Source organism: Diabrotica undecimpunctata, chromosome 6 (assembly GCF_040954645.1).
Source record: "Diabrotica undecimpunctata isolate CICGRU chromosome 6, icDiaUnde3, whole genome shotgun sequence".
NCBI classification, from domain to species: domain Eukaryota; kingdom Metazoa; phylum Arthropoda; class Insecta; order Coleoptera; family Chrysomelidae; genus Diabrotica; species Diabrotica undecimpunctata.
The window spans coordinates 8458721-8483178 of NC_092808.1; the positions used below are offsets into that span (position 1 = coordinate 8458721).

A 24458-nucleotide genomic window follows, 5' to 3' on the forward strand; every position below is an offset into this window, starting at 1 on the left:
ATGTTTTGATAATAGGTATTTAAATTTTTAAACTATTTTAAGTTCGAAAAAATGTTAAGCTTCATTAAGTTTTATTAATAGTTTATTTACTTTTACCAAATAAACGATTTTTTTAATATGACACAATTTCGTTTTATTTTTCTCTTTTTTTATCATAAGGTAAATATTAACTTGACCTTTTATTCTAATAATCTGAACTTTTTTCTAAAACAAAAGTGGCACTATAAGGAATTTTTTTTAAAGTTTTTTTTTCTAAATTCTTCTTTCTTCTTCCTTTGCCCGATCCGTTTCGGACGTTGGCTATTAACAAGGCTATTTTGACTTTGTTTACGGCACCTCTGAACAGTTCGGTCGATGTTAGTCCGAACCATTGTCGCAGGTTATGCATCCATAAGTGTCGTCTTCTTCCCGGTCCTCTCCTACTGTCGATTCTTCCTTGGACTATTAACTGTAGTTACATTATTTTTTCTAATTTCATTTTCTAAATTAGTAGTTACATTATTAACTTGCCTTCTTCGGTAGAAACTAACTGCACTTTAATCAAACTGTTAGATAACATTAATTATAGAATTTAATTCGGCTATTTTAGTTCAACATCCATTACAGAACTGTTCGAAAAACTTTAAACGGTCATACTGAAATATCTAGATTTTGGGATAATGTCACTTTTGTTTTCAAGGTGCGATCTGTTAAATCTCTCCAAGGTCACTTGGAGGGACCTTGGAGAGCACCAAAGATTTTTTGAGCACCAAAAAAATTATCCTATCCTAGATTCTCAAAATAATATTTTGAAATAAAAATATTATATGTACATTGTAGCTTAGTTATAATTATAAATCGATGAATGAACTCTTTTTTAATTAAACTAAGCTTTATTATTTTAAATGGCACCTTTAATAGCATCTGTTTGGATCTAGAATTAATAGTTACAGGATAATTATTAATTACCAAAAAAAAATTTACAATATTTTATTCTAAAAGATTTCCAAAAATCAAATATTTTTATGCGCCATCTATATTGTACTAGGTGTATTAGTATATAGTGATAATAGATTTCGCTTCAGCTAGAAGACGTCAAAATTATATGTCAAAACGTCACAAGTGTCCAAATTTAATGTTAAATGTCATTTTCATTCTGATAACATCATAAAAATATATTATCCTTGCAAAACTCAGATTATTTCGTAGTTATGTCGATTAATTCATTCGTGTAAACGTTTAAATCATATTTAGAGCAATAGCGAACAAAATTTAAGAGTTTAATAAAAATAGTTAAAGCAAAATGGGTATATTTGGTACCACAGCTGATGCAGCAATCACAGAAGAAATTGGTGAGTCATATTTGTGTTTATCATTGATTTTAACAAAGCTTGTTGACAACATAATTATAATTATGTTTTGTCGTAGAAACTGCAACTACGGAAAAAAATGATGAAGATTGGGGTCTTATTATGACCATTTGTGATAAAGCTGGACAAACGTCAGATAATGCAAAAGCTTATTTTAGAGCAATTATAAAACGATTGTATCATGAAGATCCACACGTTGGAGTAAAAGCTGTAACGGTAAATATTATAACAACAAATTCTTCATGATTCATTTGATTTAATGTTACAAAAAAAAACAATGTCAATAAAAACAACAGTCAATATACTTTCTAAACAAATTTACATCATTTCAGTTACTAGATGCTTGTGTAAAGAATTCAGGAAAAGTATTCCACATAGAAGTAGCTTCTAGGGAATTTGAAAATGATTTTTCTAAATTAATGAATAAAGCCCACCCTACAGTATCGAAAAAATTACGAGCATCTCTTTGTAAATGGGCAGAGAATGAATTCAAAACTGATTCTCAACTAAATCTCATTCCTTCTATGTATAATAAGCTAAAGAACAAAGGGCTTGATTGTTCTTCTACAGATGTGGTAAGTAAACAAATATCAGTAATCAGCTTCTACCAAGAATTTATTTATATGTTATAATAAAAGTTGATCTGTTGATCAAAGATACACTTGGGTTAAAATAATTTTAATTTCATATTTTCCTTATTGCTGTATTTTGAATCTGGCAGGATAAGCTAGTATTAATAAGGTTTTATTAGAAGACTACTAATAGAAATAGAACTTACATGTCATTGGATCATATGGATCACATAGATTAATAGTGTCATATTATATCAATGTTTCATGTCAATGTCAATATTCATATTATATGAATGAGCAAGGAGAATGTAGTTTTGATACCTAAAAACAGTTACCTGATAGGAGGTTATATTTCTTTTTAATTTAAGAAAATAACAGTACAGGGCAAAATTGAGATATATGTTTTATCCCAGGTGTAGTTTTATTTATTATGTTAATAATTGTATGTAATATTACAAATATTTATTTACAATATGAGATAATTCAAGTGTTTCATAATTTTATAATCAAGTGGTAAATGACTAAGCAATGTTGATAAAATATAAATTAATGGGTTACTAATTTGGGTTAATATCAAGTTAAGAAACAATGGTTTGTCAAAAATAACTTCATTAGAACTATTTTTATGCTGATTTTTTTGTGTTAACTTTTACAAATATATATTCTTCCTGGAACTTCTATGATTCGTAATAACCTTTCCGTTTTTTGGAATATAATAAATAAATAAACACAAACACAAAATACAACCAAAAAACTGACATGTTAATAATGTTCTTGTCAAATAATGACATTGATTAGCCACCTTATTATTTAAGGTTACTGGTCGAATGAGTTGAAGCGCGGTATTTAGAACCAGAAGTCGCGAGTTCGATCCCAATGAGGGAATATATTTTTTTAATTATTATGTTCTGATTTTTGTCTTTTTAGTTTTAAAAATCAAAGGATGGAAAAATCATAATATCTTTTTTAATATTGTTTCGATAATTTTATACATTTAATTTTCCAAACTATTTTATTTATCGTTGAATATTTAGTACATATAGTAGTCATGAGCGTAGAGATGAAAGGGACAAATATGATTGTTATTTTAAATTTCTTTTATGAATATGTTTATATGTATGGAGATAAATATCAAAAAAGGTCGATTTTATTTTTAAATTAAGATTTTTTGGCATATATATGATACTAGTGACGTTATCCATCTATGAAGAAAGAGTTATTCTTTCACTGAGAGTTAATTTAATAAGATTTTCACAATTTAGTGGGGATTTTGAAACGGTGCCACAAAGAATAAAAAAATTCCAGGGACCTAATGTTTTATAAAAGTGCTTTTAAATAATATATTAATTTCTCGATGGTTCCATTTAAAAGTATCTTACAAAATGGCGCCAAGACGCTATTAATAAAACTGAGGCTTAGTTCAGTTACCTAAACATTTGGTAATTCAAGTTTTAAGGTTCAGAAAAGAGTTGTTTGGGTTATTTCGTTTTTTTCCACATTAGCATATTGAATAAATTCATTTATTTTCGCTAGAATATATGTTGAATATGTTGTAATTATCTCCACAATTTATGAGAACAAACTATATAGGTACTAAAATTTTTGACCCTTTTAATATTTATTATTAAGGACTTAATAGTTATTGTCCGTCTGTTTTTCTGCCTTTATGTGCTATAACTGTAAAGGAAAAATCCTAAAAACTTGATACTTATTACATAGCTTGGTCCAAGGTCGAACCCTATTGAATTTCTTCTTCTTATTCTTTATAAGCAATTCTGCTTGTTCATTGGCGAATTAAAACATCTATGGAAGGTTGTCAATCCGTCTTTTGCCCGGCCAGCCTATACTTCTGGTGACTTACCTCTTGCTATTTTGACGACACTGGTCTCCCCCATTCTGCTTATGCGGTTATTCCATTTTAATTTTTTCTATTTATTGTCTATTCGCTTATATGTACACTGTACAGTACATTTTCTTCTAATGTCTTCGCTTCTCTCTCTCTCTCTCTCTCTTTCGATCTCTCAGCATATTTCCTGTAACTCTTTTCATTACCTCATCTCTGCCGTTTCCACTAGCCTTTGTGTTGTGGCTGTGTCGGGTCTTGTTTCTGAGGTATATGTCATTATTGGTCTTACACTGACTTTATAAATTCTTGACTTCATCTCAGTGTTAATGTGTCTGTTTCGCCATATAGTGTTATTAATTCATCCTGTCCGTCTATTTGTTTTTAGTACTTGATTTCTCACTTCTTTGTCAAAGACTCTATAGCTGCACAATGTAGCTGCACATTAGTAATAATGGTATTTTATTTCCATTACTTTTCATCAAAATATTGATTCAATTCTTAATTTACTATACTCCTATTATAGGTCAAATGTTGTTTATATACAGCAAACGATGCACCATATACCTATATACCTAATTCTGTTTCTCTTTCTGCACTCTCTTACCTATAGCATTACATATGTAATGATTGTGCAGATTGACTCCCATATAAATTTGTAACGGCGAACGCGTGTATAGAAGTATAACTTCTACCGGCAGCCCTACTGGACTGCTACACCCGTTTTTGTATCTTTTTTGGGGTCAAAAATTAATATTCTTTCCAAAATTCAGCTTGTTCGTATGATTTTTAGGGGCCAACCCTCTGACGACTTGCCTAATTAGAAATGTTTATAAGCTAAAAAGTTTTTCAAATGGTTTTTAATGACAATTTTGATAAAATGTTGAATATGTCTTAATGTTGAAGCTTTAAAGAATCGATTACACTCTTGTAAATACCTCTAGAGTCACTGTTTTGAAAATTGCAGTTGTTTAAATAATCGCTCTCTGGGATAAACACATCGAATAAATGAATAACTATTTGGTCGATCTAACTGAGATTTAGCCCACTTCAATAACTCATTAATTTCCATAATTTCAAGTAGTTATATGACATGCCATTAGGCAATAAACGAAGTTAATAACATTTATAAATTACTGCAAAAATCTGTTTTTTTTTTCTTAAAAAAATTATCTCGGTCAATTGTTTATGGATTTTAATTTAGAAACTTGCAATATTAAAGGAACTTTTAAGATCTTTCATCTTTTATTTGAATCATTTTTCTCTAAAATGTCATCATCATCATCTTTGACTCGACAATCCTCTGTGGATCTTGGCCTGCTCTAAGATTCGTCGCCATTCTGTTCGGTTTCTGGCAACATGTTGCCATCTTCTGATTTTTAATTTCCGTAAGTCAGTTTCAACTCCATCTAACCACCTAATTCGCGGTCGGCCTTTGCTTCTTCTTCCTACAGGTGTTCCTGTGGTTAGCTTTTTAGCAATCGTATTTTCTGGCATTCGTATTATGTGTCCAGCCCATCTGTGTAAGTCGCTGTGTTTTAATGAACGTTATGACATCTGGCTCATCAAAGAGCTGATACAATTCGAAATTATATCTTCTGCGCCACTGCCCTTGGTCGTTTATAGCTCCAAATATGTTGCGGAGTATTTTACGCTCAAATATTCCCAAAAGATGAGAACTAAAATGACTATCTACAAAGTAATTGTAGAGCCCATTCTTACATATGGAGCAGAATGTTGGCAAATGACAGTAAAAGGAAAGAAAAAAGTTGACACGGTTGAAATGGACTACCTAAGAAGAGCTTGCCGTATATCAAGAGTAGAACGTATACCTAATTCTGAAATTAGAAGAAAAACAGATAGAGTACATACAACTTCTGAAAGAATAGAAACTAGACAGTTAATATGGTATGGACACGTACAGAGGATGGACGACAACAGATGGCCAAAAAGAGCTATGGAATACAATCCAAGTAATAGAAGGAAACGAGGAAGACCAGCCAAGTCTTGGATACAAGGTGTTATGGAAACCATGAAAGACAGAGCCATTGATGAAGACACCTGGAGAGATAGAAAAAGATGGCGATCGAAATGCGGGAAGCGGCAGAAGCTGTAGGATCCCCGCTTATATATATAAATATTCCCAAAAGTCTTTCATCTTTCTGCGTTAGAGTCCATGTTTCTGCTCCATATGTGAGGACCGGCCTCAGCAATGTTTTTTTATATAATAATTTTAGTTCTTCTTTGAATGTTTCTTGAGTTTAAATGCTTTTGGAGTCCATAGTATGCCCTATTTGTAAGATTTATTCGTCTTTTGATTTCTTCGCTTGTTTTATTGGTAGCAGTCAATAACGACCCAAGGTATGTGAAGTTGTCAACACGTCCAAAGGTATGACTTCCAAAGACTGTTTCTCGTTCCTCATTTGCTATCGGATCCTTTGTAACCAACATGTACTTGGTTTTGTCTTCGTTGATGACTAGACCGACCTGTTTCGCCGCTGTTTCCAATTCTAGGAGATATTGCTCAACATCTCGCTTGCTACGCCCTATTATGTCAATGTCATCAGCATATGCTAAGACTTGTATCGATATATTGTAAATAGTACCGCCGTCCCTAATTCGTGTATCTCGGACTGCCTTTTCTAAGGCAATATTAAATAGGAGGCAAGGCAGAGCATCTCCTTGTCTGAGTCCATCCTTTATCTCAAAGGATCTAGAATTCTCTCCCTGTATTCTAACAGTGGCTTCTAAGTTAGACATTGTCATTCTCGTTAGTCGGATAAGTTTCTCTGGTATACCAAACTCATGCATTGATTGGTATAGCACTGTTCTCTTGACACTGTCGTATGCGGCCTTGAAGTCGACGAATGGGTGATGGGTTTCAATAAAATGTAAAGAACGTTTTATAGGCAAACAATTATTTTTTCACTTTTTATGATTGTTTAAAAAAACAAAGCAAAATTAGCTGTAACTCTTCAAGGATTTGTTACAGCTATTTCTAATATACCTTTTAGAACTTTCAAACACCTGTAAAATATTTTTTCAGCTGTTTTTTTTTCTTTACTGGCCTAAGACAAAACCTATTTCGATTTTGTCCTAACATCTTGACTATTGAATTGAATGTAGATTATCTTTAGAAATCGTATATAGATACAAAAATTGCCTGACTATTCTAGTATGGACAAGCCTTTAGAAGATTAGTATAATATCTTTGTATATTTTTTGCTAGGTTTGCACATGTCTTTGTATATAAAAACTGCTTCCCTCGTATACTTGTACTGAATCGGAAGTTAACGACCTATTTGCGTGGATATCTGTCGGGTGTGAGTGTATGTAAACAGTTGGTTTTTATATTATTGTTCTCGTTTCCACCGAGTGTGATGGTGTTTTTGTATATTTAATATTTATTAATATTTCGCTGAATTGCGACGAGTTGTCACAGAAGGTGAAACAATTTTATATATTTGTATTAATGATGTTTTCCGGTTATCATTTAATGTATGAAATTATACAAAATGCCAAATATAAAGTAAGTAGATTTAATATTATAAATGATATTTTTTGGTGTTTTATCAAGGTTTAAAATTTTCGTTCGTCAACTAAAAATAATGTTTATATTTTAATTTTTTGTTGATTAACGTTTATCATTTTAAACGTCGAAAGTAATATACGCAATGAGTTGAGCACTTTTAGACTAAAACATAATTCAATTTAAACAATATGCTGGAGGGTACGTCTATATGGCTAAAGCTCTAAAAAAATTGACGTTATTATTACGGGTGACTTTAATGTTCATTTTAATGAAATAGACATCAGATCTTTAAAACTTTGTAATGTTTTTTGATCTTACAATCTTGTATAAAAACTTGAATTTAACATTCGCGGTAATAATAGCTGTCTCGATCATATCTTTACAAATATTAATGTCACCAGTGCCGGATTTAGTTCATCGACCGCCTGGACTAAGTCATACTATAGCCCAGTCTGGTTAAAAAAAAGGTGGAAAAATGTTTCGCAGATATCTGAAGCTTTTAAGACATAGGTGGGGGATACTAGATGATGAATAGATGAAAAGATACTCCTAGTTTTACCTTGCGTTTTTTTAAGCAATAATTTATGGTCACAATTTGATTTTTTGTCTATAAATTTTTTCCCTTATATTTTAAATAAACTATATTTATGTCATTTTTTTATGTCAAGAATATCTTTATTTTCCCGTTTTTTTAATTAATTACAAAGATATTTGCAAAAAAGCAATTTTTTTGCACTAATTTATAAATTTAATTAATTTTTTTATTAACAAAATAAAATGGTATTAATACATTTAAACATCAAGGAATTACCATCTTTTAGATCTGTGCGAAATTTCCCCCCGATCAGTCAATATTTTATAAGTTATTTAATTTGTTTATCCCTGAGGCTAATTATTTAAACTATTGAGCTTGCCCTATGCATAATGCTAGACACATTCAGCAAATTTCATAGGATTCCTAAAGACTTAGACTATCTCAGAAGTTAAATGCATATTGAGTTTTCATCGAAATTATTTACAAAATAAACGTTTGAAAAAGGGGTATGTTTTTTACTTATAAACAATTGTAATAACTTCTATATTTTTCAAACTACAGACTTGTACGTACAACCATTGGATAGCTGGTAAAAAAGCTCACATTAAAAAATAAAAAACCTTCTATGACCAATAGGAACGAAGTTAGTGACTATTTTTAAAAAAATATCTCCATTGTTTATAACCATTAAGCAGTAAAATTTGCACAAATTTTGAATGAAAATCTAAACTTTATATTGAAACTTATAGCTATAAAATTTATCTACATTTTCGAAACGACGGTACTTTCGAAAGATCGACATAGGAAAGTGGAGAATATATCTGTTTCAGTTCCGTTTTTTTTTTCGGCATCGGAACTTCAAATTGCAACACGTAGGAAAAATTTACATTATCTTGGCTTCCTTTGCAGCTGCAAGCCTCTTTTTTTATTCTGGGGTTGCTTGTCGAAATATGAATAACTACATAGTTTTCACTGGCCGGAAAATATGGGAAAACTCGGAAAAATTGAGTCCATTTGAAATTTACCCTAAATACTTACTTTTTTTTAATTTGCTCGAATAGTCTGTCGCAGTATTAATAATGATGACATAATTTTCACCCCCCAAAAATCTCGGAAAATCCCGGAAAATCAACATATGTTTTTTCATTTTATATCAATGATGTAATAATACTTATATATTTTATAAATTAAATTTCAGGTAATTTTTTACACATTATATTATTATATTCCTTATATTAATTATAATTGTTTGTATTTTTATAATTAACCATATTGATTTTTATTCTATTTTTTTTACAAATATGATACAATATTAATCTAATCTGCCTTACCGCTTTGATAAAATAAGTCGATTTTTTCATCACTTGCCTTATTAAATTTTGCAATGTTTATTGAACTTTACTTTTTTTATTTTCTTTACATACATTGGTTTAAAAGTTAAAATTTGGTTCATTTGGTCTGAACCTTTTTGTTGCAGGTTGTTTGTCTTCCATACATTAACATATTAATGGGCGATCTTAATGCCAAGGTGGGTCAAGGTAAGGTAGGAGAACAAGTAGAAAAATATGGGCTTGGAAACAGAAATGACAGAGGAGATCGATTGATTCAATTTTGCCAAAGTGAAGACTTCGTAATAACAAATACCTTTTTCAAATTACCTCCTCGACGGTTATATACATGGACATCTCCACAACATACCAAAGAAAAAATAGTGAAAAATCAAATAGACTACATTATGATAGCAAGGAGGTATTATAATGCTGTTAAATGTACTAAGACGTACCCAAGAGCTGATATAGGCTCTGATCATAACCCGGTAGTTACTGTGATAGAGGCGAGACCAAAAAATATTAGAAGACCACACAGAAAGGCACTAGATTTAAATAAACTTAGAAACAAAAATATACGACAAGAAACAGGAGAAGAAATAAATGAAAACCTCCGTTCAGTGCAGCAACAAATTAACGATACAAACAACGTTAACCAAAAATTAAAATACATAAATACAGCTATACAAACAGCAGGAAAGAAACATCTTACAAAAACAACAACAAAGAATAAGGGGTGGATGACACAAGATATACTAGACTTGATGGAACAAAGAAGAAAGATGAAGAATTACCCAGACAAATACAAAGAAATAAATAAACACATAAAAAAGAGAATAAAAGAAGCCAAAGAGGAGTGGATTAAAGAACAATGTGAAGAAATGGAAACCTATGAGAAAAAGTACGATGCGTTCAATATGCACAAAAAAGTAAAAGAGATAACAGAAAACAGGAAGCATAAAGAAATGCCAAATAGGTAAACTTAAAGACAAAGATGGAAATCTTATTGTAGATCTAGAGAACAAAATAAAAAGATGGACAGAATACCTGAATGAATTATTTGAAGACGATAGAAACAACTTAACTCAGATAATCAATGCAACTGGGCCAGACATATTGAAAGAAGAAGTAGAATACGCAATAAGAAACGCTAAAAATGGAAAAGCAAATGGACCTGATAAAATTCGTACAGAACCGTTGAAGCTTTTGAATGATAAATCCGTAACCATAATATTAAATTTTGCAGCGAGGAGCTAAAACAGTTTCCCCTCCACTTTCCTATGTCGATCTTTCGAAAGTAACTTCGTTTCGAAAGGTTTTAAGTTTCGAACAATTGGATGAATTTTATAGCTATAAAATTCAATATAAAGTTTAGATTTTCATTCAAAATTTGTGCAAATTTTACTTCTTAATGTTTATAAACAATGGAGATATAATTAACAAAAAAATTGTCGCTAACCCCGTTCCTATTATTCATAGAAGGTTTATTTTTTTTGGTAAATGTGAGTTTTTTTACCAGCTATCTAATGGTTGTACGTACAAGTCTGTAGCTTGAAAAATATAGAAGTTATTACAATTGTTTATAAGTAAAAAACATACCCCTTTTTCAAACGTTTATTTTGTAAATAATTTCGATGAAAACTCAATATTCATTTAACTTCTGAGATAGTCTAAGTCTTAAAGAATCCTATGAAATTCGCTGAATGTGTCTAGCATCATGCATAGGGCAAGCTCAATAGTTTAAATAATTAGTCCCAGGGATAAACAAATTGAATAACTTTTAAACTATTTGACCGATCGGCGGGAAATTTCGCACAAATTTAAAGGACGGTAATTCCTGAATGTTGAAATGTATTAATACCATTTTATTTTGTTAATAAAAAAATCAATTAAATTTATAAATTAGTGCAAAAAAACTGCTTTTTTGCAAATATCTCCGTAAATTATTTATCAATTTTAATTGAAAAAACGGGAAAATAAAGATATTCTTCATTTAAAAAAATGGTATAAATATTGTTTATTTAAATTATAAAGGAAAAAACTTATAGATAAAAAATCAAATTCTGACCATAAATTATTGTTTAAAAAAAACGCAAGGTAAAAATAGGAGTATCTTTTTATCTATTCGTCATCTAGTAACCCCCACCTATGTCTTAAAAGCTTCAGATATCTGCGAAACATTTTGCCGTGAAATCGATGATTTTTGTATAACCAGACTGGGCTACTATACCGCCACTCTCCAGTAGGGATAGATGCGTCTTAGGTTAACAATTATTAAAACTATTTTAATATTATTAGGTAATTTATTACAAATATACAAAAAAGCCACAAAGACACAAACTTACAACATATAAAGTAAATTAACATAATCATTTACAAACAAATTTTCCTGAACTTCCTACTTGCAAACAGGTCGATGATTTTATTAAAATCTAATTTTGTAAGCAGATCATTATTAATATTTAAAACAGCGAACGAATTTAATGTTTCTTCCGTCATCGTATTTCTCAAATAATTTTTGACCCGTTTTAAAGTGGAAAATGATCTTTCACCATTTGCGTTAGTAACCATTAACGATAAGAAGATTCTTAGTGCTATTTCTACGTTTGGGAAGGTTGCAATTATATTATTTTTATGCAAAAGCTCCATCACAAAAGTAGCACTGTGAGTTGTTGGATTTTTATACTCAACTTGGCCTAGTAGTGACATTATAAAATGTTTTAATTGAATACACTCACTTGCTAGAGATGTATTCAAGTCATTCGAATAAATATTCACTAATACCGACGCTTTGTCTGAAATCACATTATCCTCTGAAAGAGGTAGAGAAAATAAAAATGAGAAAGTAATGGCAAGATCTTCATAAGCTTTTCCTCTAGATTTCAGATTATTTGCCAAATAATCAATTATTTTATAGAGCACTTGGGTTCTAATCTTATTTTGCGGTGTAAGGATCTCTTCTGTATCTGCTTCGTCAAACTGTAATTTTCTTTTGCGACTTCTAATTTCTTTGCTGTATTCCGTTTGTTGTGATAAGAGCTGTCCCTTTTTTTCAAATAAATTACATTTATTACGAAGAGACTCGTAAAAATATTGTAATGAGCTATACAAAGACGAACATGTATGTAAGTCCATATTTGCGCTTTGTAAAGATTTACTCGCTAGGTCAGTACTTCGAACAAAAAGGCAACATAAATACCAATTTCTAACGTAGCCATCTTTTCGTGTAAATTGTTTGCTTGACAGCGAACTGACATCTTATCGTCGTCATTAGAGGATAACTCTAAAAGTGCTTGCTTTATATCTTGATAGCATAAATTAAGAACTTTTAATACATTACATCGTCCTGACCATCGAGTCACATTAACTGTTTTTGAAACAAATGTTGTATGACCACAAGTTTTCAATAGATCAGTGAGTCGTTTCCATCTGTAAGTTGAAGCTGAGAAAAAAACAAATGAGTGAGGGTTAAATCAATATCAAGGAGTTCATCGGCTGTATCAGTGCTTGACATTTTTGTTATTCTATTTATCTTCAATAACTTAATGTACTTAGTTGATTGAGATAATTTTAAAATAGCCTAGGGAAAAATAATATGTTTTGTAATAAAACCAGCATCATCGAAAATATCGGTAAAGTTATGAAACTGCATTCTGTATACTTTTTCAAGTCCAGAAATATTCCATTCACTCATGATAAAACCTCCCCAAAGAACAGCTTAGATTGACATGACATTTGGCACACACATAGCTAAAATGTTAAATAAAAAAATATATATTGTGCAGATGTGTGTTTTTGCCCTAGGGGTGAGTTTCACCCATTCTCAGGGGTGAAAAAATATAGTTTCAAAATAAGTCAGGAATTGGATAAACTGACTGTTCTAAGCAACCTTTGTTCTATAAAGTTTTTTCACTGAGTCAATACTTTTCAAGTTATTTGCGAGTGAATATGTTCATTTTCAACAACAAAAAAAACAAGGTTTTTAGACGGTTTTTGCAAATAACTCAAAAAGTAAGTATTTTATCGAAAAAATATTCTTAGCAAAAATATATTGTTCTGAAGCTATTTTGTTGTGGCATTTTAAAGTTATTACTAGTTAAATGGCTTATTCCCATTTAAATAGTAATAGCAAAAATATAGCTTATAAAATAGCAAAAAAAAATGGTGTACGTATAAAATCAGAAGCACATTTGTAGCTAATGAAAAGTAGGTTCTTATTCGTCAAATTCCAAATCGAATATTTCAACGTGAAAGAATAAAAAACAAGCACTTTCCCCGACAGCGAGTTTTCCCCGAAAAGTGCTTAATTTTTTTTTGATATTTCTTGTTGAAATATTCGATTTGAAATTTGAATTACTGTTCGTTAGCTACAACTCTGCTTTTACTGAGTCTACAGATCTACAGATTACAGTGTTGTTCCTCCATATTTTAGCAGTTCATTGTTTATCTTATCAGGGCCTGATATCTTATTCTTCTGATATTAGTACTCTATCGTGAGTTTCGTTAATTATTCTTTCTCTGTTCTCTTCTTCTCCTTCTCCATATAATTTTGTGAAATGCTCAGTCCATTGCTCCTCCGTAATGTTATCTATGCGTACAAATTCATTCATTTCTGTTTTTTGTCTTCTTATCATCTTCCACACTTTTTTCTGGGATCCATAGAGGTCGTATTCCATATCTTTGGTAAATTTCTCTGTGTTCTTTTTTTATGTTATCTATTGCTTGGTTTACTCTATTCCTAATTCTCACGTAGTCTTCTCGTGCCTCTGGTGTCTTCACTCCTTTGTATGTTAGGAAAGCTTGTTTTTTTTCATTTGCTAGTGCTTTCACCCTTTCGTCGTACCATGGAGTTTTGTATTCTTGTTTATTTCTGTTAACTTTTCTTTTACCTAAAGCTTCTTCCGCTGCTTGTAGGATACATTTTTTAATAATTTTCCAGGTTTCTTCTATATTCTTTTTAGTCTCTAGGTTATGGCTGTTTAGGTTTTCTGTTAGTCGGTTTCTATACAAGTTTTGTGTCCCTTCTTCTTCTAAGCTCTCTATGCTTAACTTTTCTTCTATTTTTGTATTTCGCTTGCCTTGTGTGGTGACTGCTATATTTGTTTTTCCTAGTACCAGGTCATGGTCGGATCCTACATTGGCGGAAGATAGAGTGCGCACATCTATTATATTCTTGGGATGTATTTGTCTGTTTATTATAATGTAGTCAATCATAGAGTTATGTCCTCTTGTATCTGACCAAGTGATCTTATGTTGTATTGGGTGGTCAAAGAATGTGTTGTTAATTCGAAGGTTATTCATTAAACAAAGTTCTAGAAGTCTTTCTCCGTTGTCGTTGAGCGTTTCTTCGTTAAATCTTTGTGTAACTTCAGCCACATTAATTAAAAAATAAATGAACGAAATAATTGAAATAAAAATATGCTAACCTAACCTAAATGACCAATGGGAAGGTCAGGTGGTCGATAAACCCGGCCCAGATGCAGGGACTGCTTTGCATCAGATTTCTTTATCGCACTTGGGGGAACGTTCCTGTATTGCAACAGTCAGTCTATTTGTATTATATGTCCATGAGAAGAGATTAAGCTTTGACAGAAGGTTACTCAAATTTAGCGATCGTTTTTTACGAATTCTAAGTTCCACATTGTTTTTCAAAACAACAGTCTAACTAATCGTATAAAAACATTCAAATATCTGCATATAGAATACCTATACATTTAAAAAGATAAAGTTTAGACGTTATTATTGTTTAAAAGATAAATACATAATTATCCTATCTATTTTTATACTTATCGGTTAATTTAATGCGACAATGTTTCAATAACAACTATAGGTAGTTACTCAGAGCAGTGACAGTGTACAGGTGACTCACAACATGTTCGAATAAACCTTGAATTGCACAAATATTAAATTGTTCATTGGTTGAGTGTGGTTTTATAGTGGTTATGAATTACATACTTGGTAATTACTGTTATTAAAATATCTGTTTCCACAGTTGTAAGTTAATGATTTGTTTATTTTAGATTTTTTTATATTAGATGCATGTAGTGTTAATGCAAGCCTTTTAGGCCCACAGTTTGACAATTGCTCTTCATGCTTTCGAATTTCTAACACACCTTTCACTTTAAGATCCTTTTCTGCTTCATCCTAACATCTTTTTCTTGGTAAACCCACTCTTCTTTTATCACCCATCTCAATTTTGATGCTTTTACAACTTCTGATATCGTAGGCTCTTTAAAAAGACTTATGATCTCGGAATTGGTTCTTCTTATATATACCTCCCCCTCTTTGATACTTCCAAAAGTTTTAATTTTTTTTTCCATAAATTTTTTCTTCTTGTATTTATTTTAGCATCCATGTCTCGCTTGCATAGAGAACTGTCGATTCAAAACTGTTTTGTGTATATGTATTTCTGCTCGTCTCGACACATTTTTTGATGTAAAGATTTTGTGTAAAACTCCTGCCTAAACATTTCTTTTTTGTGTTCTTGTGTCCAGCTCACAGTCATCTTTTTCGCTCACGTATGTTAGTTTCCAGGTAAGTGAAATTCTCAACTTGTTCTAATTCTAGTGCGTTGGATCTTCACGATTACCTGTTCTCTTAATCTTGTTTGAGATATTGTAAGTTTCATGTACTTCAATTTCTTTTCATTAATGACTAGTCTGACTTTTTTTGCTGAGGTTTACAATATATTGCATACGTCTCTCAATACATCTGCAGATCTAGCCAGAATCGCAATATCATCCGCATAAGCCAATATCTGATAGCTCTTTGTTCTTGTCAAATCCCGTCTTTTCACATTTTCAGTAAAGGGGCAACAAGAGAACGGGCACAACTCTTATGGAAATTAACATGGGAAATCGCTAAGGTCCATTCTGGACATTTTTTGATCTTTTTGTGGTGGGGATAAAACGTCTCGTCCGATCGTGACGTGTGAGGTATCGTCAGAAAGGGGAGGGGGTAACGAATACGTTAACACAAAAAACAAAGATGGCGGCATTGTCAAAAGGACACTAAGCTTGTAACGTCTAAACGGCTCAACGTACAACAACGTGCAATGTATCGTCGGAAAGAGGATGGGCTAATGAATATGTTATCACAAAAAACAAAGATGGCGGTATTGCCAACAGGACACTAAGCTTGTAACGTCTAAACGGCTCAACGAACATTAACGTGCAACGTATCGGTGGAAAGGGGAGGGGCCAACAAATACGTAGACACAGAAAAAAACGTTCGTTGAGCCGTTTAGACGTTACAAGCTTAGTGTCCTTTTGGCAATACCGCCATCTTTATTTTTTATGTTAACATATTTCCTCTCTCCTTTCATTTGACACCTCGAATATCACGATCGGACAAATAACAACGGAGATACGATGTAATACCGTTTTGCGATGTCTTTGCGTTTGTTTTTTGTGATAACATATTCATTAACCCATCCTCTTTAATTTACCGATTCATACGTAGTAATTGAACCAATAACAACGAAGATACGATATAGTGCCGTTTTGGCAATGTCTTCCGTCTGTTTTTTTTGTGTTAACGTATTGGATATCCCCTCGTCTTTCATCGATACCTTGCACGTTGCTGTACGTTGAGCTGTTTAGATGTTACAAGCTTAGTGTCCTTTTGGTAATGCCGCCATCTTTGTTTTTTGTGTTAACGTATTCGTTACCCCCTCCCCTTTCCGACGATAGCTCACACGTCACGATCGGACGAGCTGTTTTACCCCCACCACAAAAAGATCAAAAAATGACCAGAATGGACCTTAACGATTTCCCATGTTAATTTCCATTAGAGTTGCGCCCGTTCTCTTGTTGCCCCTTTACTATTTTCCGAACTTCCTGAACATTTTTAGTAAGTTCTTCATTTTTGGTAATTTCTGGTGTTTCCGGTTCTATCGTCGTTTGTTCTTCCTCTTCATAGAGCTTTTTAGGTTCGTAAATCCAGGTATCCTTTTCTATGTGTTTTGGTTCTATTATATTAGTTCCTTTACCTCCGTTCTTTGACCTGTTATGAAGGTTCATATTTCCTTTTGCAGACCGTGAAAATTATATTCCATTTCTTTCGAAAAGCGTTCCCAGTGATAATTTTTTTATTTTTCTTACAAGTTTTTTTACTTACACTTACAAGTGTTTCTTTTCTAATTGTCTTGTAATTATGGTATGCCTCTTGTGTTTTGGTTGACATGTATTTCAAGTAAGCTTTTTTCTTCTCTTTACATTTTTCCTTCACTTCTGTACAGAACCATGGAGTTCTTCGCCTTGGGAACGATTTATTTTTATTTATATTTCTTTCACCAAGAACTTCCAGTATTTTACTGTAAAGAACAAAAGTAATAAAACGCCAATATAAAAGCTTCGCTTCAAAAAAGCACACTAAACGATCATATATTAGATTCATATGAGAAATACTACTGCCCTTGTACAGCTAATGTCGTACAAAGACAAATTTTTTAAGTTTACAATGCTTATGTTTCCCTATACTTTTTAGCCTGTTAAGAAGTCAGCGCCCCTTAGCAAAGATCCAGATGTAGTTGAATCTCAGGAAGAGGAAGAACAAATTCTCAAAGCCATTGAATTGTCACTGAAAGAGAGCGGGGGATCGCCCCGTTCTTCGGCGAATCCTACAACCACCCATTCGACTTCTCTGTACCCGACAATGAACTTAAATGCTCCTACGAGTGCGCCGGTAGCAGCAGCTGCCGCTCCCTCTAATAAGGAGCCCAGGAAGGTTAGAGCTTTGTATGATTTTGAAGCTGCCGAGGATAATGAGCTTACGTTTAATAGTGGAGAAATATGTAAGTACTTTGAATTCACAAGTCGATGTAGATATTTTAGTTTTTTTCATTTTTTGAAATATTTCATATTTTTTTCAGTATTTGTATTAGACGATAGTCATCCAAATTGGTGGAAGGGAAGCAATCAGAGAGGTGAAGGCCTTTTTCCAGCAAATTTCGTCACAGCAGATCTTTCGGTGGAACCAGAAACATTCTGTAAGTATATAGTTTTATAAGAGTTGTATCTACAACAGGAATGGTACTTTACCAAAGAGCTAGTAGTAGAGGTACGATACAGAAAGACAAACCAAATGCACATGTCCGTTAAAACAGTACTCCACTTGCAAACTGTAAACTTATAGACATGTCCACTCCAGTCAATACTTCCAAAAAAAAAATGCTCCTTCCTAACAGTAGTTTATACAAAAGTATATAGAAACAAATTTTTTTAAAAAAGTATATAGAAACAGTATAATTCCATAATAAGTACACGTGTGGCTAACCTAATAAGAAATCTGTAGGAAAAAATCAGCCAAAGTTAAAGTACAGTTAGTACAGAATAAAGTCCGATGCACGTCATTATCTACGTCAGAGATCTAAATTGACATTGTTGCCAAATTACAAAAAAAATTCCTGAATTCATTTTAAATTAAATATATCACACAATTATTGCAGAAGTGAATTATACAACAAAACAAATTAATATTTAATGTAAATAAATAAAAAAAAAACTAGAAATAAAAAACAAGAATTAAGTAATAATCTTACCTTAAAAACAATTTGATGTGCTTGTGTAGTAGTATAATGAAGTAAAATAGAATAAAAAACAACACTTTTTGCATTACTTATTTACTGTGAAATGTTTTGTTACAACTAGATTTTCAAATGTTAATCGATCATTTTTGTTCAGCTTTATTTAATTTTCAACTCTACAACCGAACAAAAAGAATTTTGTGAAAATATTTGTATTTTCAGAAATATCTTGGACTGTCCTCCTTATTTGCCTGATTTGGTACAATATGACCTTTATCCTCTCCTATGACTTTTCTCCAAAAACTCGTTTTTTGTATTTTTTATGTCAATATTAGTACGATCTTTCTTTTAGTGTACGAGAAAGCAAAAAAGATGGTCCAATTTAAGGAAACGGCCGAGGTGAAAGTTGTAAAAGACGAACCAGAAGATATAGAAATTAATGAACAAAAAATAGACAGGCTGTTACATCTGTTACATGAAGCAGACCCTACTAATCCTGAAAAAGATACCGAAGAAATGTTAAATTTAGAAAGTAAGTATTGTAGTAGTAGTGCTCAAAAGCATTTCATGTCCGCGCCTTGTTGCCCAAAATCATCATGCTAAATACTAATTATTTTCGGCACCTCATTTGCCTGCGCCACCTAATCCTGTTCCACAAGAATATTCTATGTCGATACATTCACCTGCATCAATTTCCTCTGTTTCTACTAATTTATTATGTAAATAAATTGTGATTACCACTTGTATTTTTATTATTTGAATTTTAAATTGTTATTTATTATAATGTAAGTTCAATAAACATTGGTTTTACTTATGAATGTATTTTTACATTAGTAATCCTATTGTCTGCGCCATAAACAATATACTTAACGTCCAATTCAACTTCAGTCATTTTGAATTAGTTTTATATTTTTTCCTAATTTTCAGGAGAAGCAAACGGTATGGGGCCTTTAATAGACGCCGAGTTGGAGAAAGTCGATAGAAAACATGCCCAGTTAACACAACTTAGTGCCGATCTAGTTGAAGCTTTAGGTCTCTATCATACTTTGATGAGAGAACCACCCTTCCCGTCAATAAGTAAAATGCCTTATGGATATCCTCCGTCGTCACACATGGTAAGTCTTTTAATAAATTAATTTATTATATCCCAGTGAAACAATTTAATTATCCAAAGTTTTATCGGATGCAACAGATCAGGTAGTTTTGTTTTTGTGTTGTGTTTTAGGCCATCGCTTGTATAAAGTTGGTAGAATGACTTTTGATGGTTTTTGGTAGTGGAATGGTTTGACTTTCATTTAAAATTCAATAGATGGCGTTATGTGACTACAAATCGGTTTTGGTATCTGTCATCCAATGCAAGATGTCTATCAAGATCTTGCAAAACAACAATTTAGTAACAACAGTTTGTGCGCGAGTGTTTGTGTGTGTATGTGTCTGTGTGTTTGTTTTATGGAATAAATTCGAATATAGTTCTTAAAAAATGCCTTTACTTAAAGGGAAATAAAATACAGAAATAGAATATGAGCTGGATGCAGTTTATGACTCATTTAGTTTGAATGTAGTTCGTGATGGAGGTTCAAATGTCCCAAAAACCGTAACTAATCTAGAAATTCTCAGCAAAGTCCATGATATGATCATGGTAGATTATGGAATCAAAATTCGTGAGATAGCAAAAGGTTCAAATATGTCAATTCGACTTACACGTAGTCTTATATAGATACGAAGTAGTTATAAGTCTTATATAAATAAGATCATACCGAATTACTTGGACACGAAAAAATTATATAATTTTTGTCGACCACAAATTAATATGTTCATGTTAAGATCACTTAGAAAGGTGACGGCGACTTTAGGATGTCCATTTTATTATTTATATGGATTACTTGAGAAAGAGTACAACTAGCGTGTACTGCGCAACTCAAAAGGCGAAATTACTCCAATTGTAATACAAATTGATCAACCGTACACCTTATTCGGCAGATTTAGTTCCGTGTAACCATTTCCTGCCCTCAAACTTAATAAAATTGCTCAAAAGATGCAATTTTATAGCGTACGATGAGTTCTAGTCTAAAATTCACACTATTTTGTGAAGATCGAGCAAAATCACTTATTGGAAGGGATAAAAATAAATTCAGGCAATGTTATTTAACGACAAAGTTACTGATATGACTACATTTAAAAATAAAAATATGAATGTTAATAACGCAAGTACATTTTTTCGCAGCCCTTCAATGGTACGCTACCTCCCAACGCCCATATTCCAATGATGCTCCAAGCAAACCAAGGCCCCGACAGAGCACCTTTTATGCATGCCCCAGGCGGAGTTCCTCCAGCCATGCTGCAGATGCATATGCAACACATGCCTCCCATGGCAGGTGGACCTCAGTTACCTCACCAACAGATGCAACAACAGTTGCAAGGACCTCCTTCTCAAATACCGCCACAGATGCAACAACAGATGATGGATGAACGGAGGATGGAACCTCATATGATGCAATATGGGTAAGGAATTTCTATATATCGTTGCCGTTAATGCAAAATGTCATATGTTTCAAAATGCACTTTTCAGGAGACAAAAAAAACTGAATAATATTTACTGTGTGAGTAGTGTTTTTCTCCAAATTAGAAGATATACTTAAAGACAAAGGACAATACTTATTGTATATCTTCTAATTTGGAGAAAAACACTACTCACACAATAAATAATATTCAGTTTTTTGTGTCTCCTGAAAAGTGCATTTTTTAACATACGACATTTTGCATTAACGGCAACGATATATATATATATATATATATATATATATATATATATATATATATATATATATATATATATATATATATATATATATATATATATATATATATTAAGATTCAGATAAATGAAAATCGCTAAGTGTTGAATTTATGCGTCGATTTAATGCTCGACGTTGCGGCACCCATTTTGGAGCCATTTTCAAGATGGATACGGTTACGTTCGAGTTAGGGGTCTCAATCTACCTACTCCCCTCACTCGTAACGTACCAGTATCGTGTTCTGTATAAGTTCAAGAACCTTCAAATGGCACTGAGGTCTCAATCTGCGTACTCCTCAGTGTCGAGTGACGTCTGTGTATTAGTTTGAATGTGTATATTTCGTAATGTTTCAGACTTCCAAACTATGGTCCAGGTAGTACGGTGCCTCAGCAGTTTCCGCCACAGTCGATTCCGGGTTCAACATCACAAACGAACGTGTCGAATGGTGCCCAACAACATCCAGGCGTCCAATATGTTACTTCCAGTACTCATATGACGAACTGAAGATTTATGTACCTACCGAAATGATAATATGTGATGTATTATAGTTTTATGAGATTATTGAGTGTCCCCCGAACTTCTGTCGAATAACAATCATATTCTGGCTAACTTTCTGTTCGTATTTACGTATATTAGAGTGTGCCGAAGCGTTTTAACATCACTTTTTTTGTTGTTGTATGATGGTTTTGATACTAAACGATAGAGGTGACTGGTACCAAAAAAAAATTTCAATGACGGAGGCTTTAACAAACATCATGACTTGTAATATCTTGTTTATAGTCGACATTTGAAAAATGTGCAATAAAAAATGTATTGCACAATTTTGTAAATCATTCCAAACTTGTTAAAGTGTCTCTCATTGAATGTTGACTTTGGTGATACTCGATAATAATCAATATTATTGTGTATAGATTTGTTTCCTTATTATAACGCCTAAAATGTATATCCTTTCTGTTCATTATTGTATAAAACTATTTTTCAAGTTATGAACAAGACATAATTAAAAATATGCGAACTGTTTTTATTCTGAATATTTCCCTTTTACCGCCGAAACGCCGAAGTACAGCGCTGGACGTCACTGGTGAGAGAATTTTATCAGCCGAAAATATGTTTGCTAACTCGTTAAAAAATGCATGAAACGACACATATATACAAGTATTTGCAATAAACTCTCGTTAGAAAGGTCTGCTGTAATTTATTCTCAGCCAAGAAAAATCGTATCTCAACCATTATCCTTAAAAAAATTCTAATTGTCGCCTACGAGGAGGAACGACTCCCTTCCTACTCTCCCTGCCACTTTTGAAGATCTTTCGGCGAATGACTGTGTCGTCAGAAAGATCTTCATGCATTCCGGACGTTTTTTGTTGCCTGTGAATATATTATAAAGTGGTTTAACTTCAAATGACAGAATCAGCAACGAAGACATATATAAGGGACGACAATATTAATTTCGCACAAGTTTGTGGATCAAAATATAAAATAAAAAGGGATTTAAGAAAAACTTAGTGAACTTCATCAAAAATGTGTACATGTATATGGAATAGTTCTCGCCCTTTTTCTACATAGATAATTAATCAGCTATCCTAATTGAATCGCTTATTTATGAAAGGGTATAAGTCACTGCTTTATGTACATTCAGATTATGACGAAAATTTGTTTTCAATACTCATATCTAACGTTTAGTCATAAAAGAATATAAGTCTACATTATTGTTGATAGGTTGGCATCCAACAGAAGATGTCATCTATTTATGAAACGATATGTCATGACATATTGTTTCATAAATATTCCGCTGATCGTTGACTGGCGCTAGTAGCGTTATAAACACAGCAATTTTTCTTGGTGATAAATTACAAGAAGGTTGTTTTGTTGCTATTTGTAGACAAATACTTTGATCTTTCGGCGATTGTTGGGTAAAATACTATTTGACCTAATTAGAGTGATACTGAGAACATTACAAAAAAAAAAGAAAGAAGGGAGTTAAAAACCCAGATGACTATAAAACTTTTAAAATTAAGAAACATCGGTTGTTGGGACAACCATATACAAATTACCCAAGACACATGGTTCCAGGAAAAGCCATTGGAAAACCGTGCAGGTAAGTTTTAAATGTTTTTATCATTTTTGTAGTTTATTGAACAGTTATTGAAGGTGCAAGTCAAAATGTTTTGAGAAGATAAACGAAGCAGACAAAATTGAGATAATGATAAAATTATATTCTTTTTCAACCAAAAACGAACAAGATATTTATCTGTAAGGTTTAATAGAGTTGAAAGTTTTAAGTCCTTTTGCTTTTAGGAAAATCTCCTAAAGATTTGAGGGGTCTACAGAATAGTACAAAAACTGTTCCTGGTAATATTATGCACATTGTACGTGAGCACATTTTCTGTCAAACAATGTCCTTATTCATCCAAATAATATCAATAGCTAGACGCAAAGCTTAATGTAAAAATTATGCATTCCTTAGTCAAAGAGAAACATGCTGGAGTTAATGTCAAATATTCAACAATATACTCTGTTTAAAGAGCATTTTAACTATAAATTTGGGCAACCGCAAGTCCTAGTGAAGAACTTAATATTAAATGCTCAAGTCTTAATATTAAATGCTCAAGTTTTTTTTTTAATGAAACAGCTAAAAGAGCTGCCTTACCTTACTTACGGTGCATAAAAGACGCTCTAAAAATTTTATCATAGCACTCGAAAAATAAAGAAAATGACAGCGTTATTGGACTTTGCTTCTATTATACGCAAAACATTTAATTACCGTCGATTGCAGTAGAAATAATATTTAAAGATTTCTATTAATGTTAACTTAAAGAAATACACGATAATATGTTTCGTTTAATTTGTATAAATGCATTATAAAGCGTTTTTATGAAGAACATTTGTTCGGAACACACTATAACTGTAATCCAACGAAGGTGATATTTTGGCATAATTTGGTAACACTTATTTGACAGTTGCGGTGTTGACTAATG

The 24458-nt window shown here is 32.1% G+C and overlaps 1 protein-coding gene across 1 annotated transcript; it reads left to right on the top strand.

Moving 5' to 3' along the window:
- Positions 1–1098: 1098 nt before the first annotated feature.
- Positions 1099–22489, top strand: Stam (signal transducing adaptor molecule). Its single transcript, XM_072534158.1, has 9 exons — positions 1099–1331; positions 1408–1565; positions 1682–1924; positions 17647–17953; positions 18032–18148; positions 19038–19217; positions 19613–19800; positions 20910–21187; positions 21834–22489. The coding sequence occupies exons 1-9, from the start codon at positions 1283–1285 to the stop codon at positions 21982–21984; spliced, it is 1671 nt and encodes a 556-aa protein (XP_072390259.1). The 5' UTR covers positions 1099–1282; the 3' UTR covers positions 21985–22489.
- The last annotated feature ends 1969 nt before the right edge of the window (positions 22490–24458 follow it).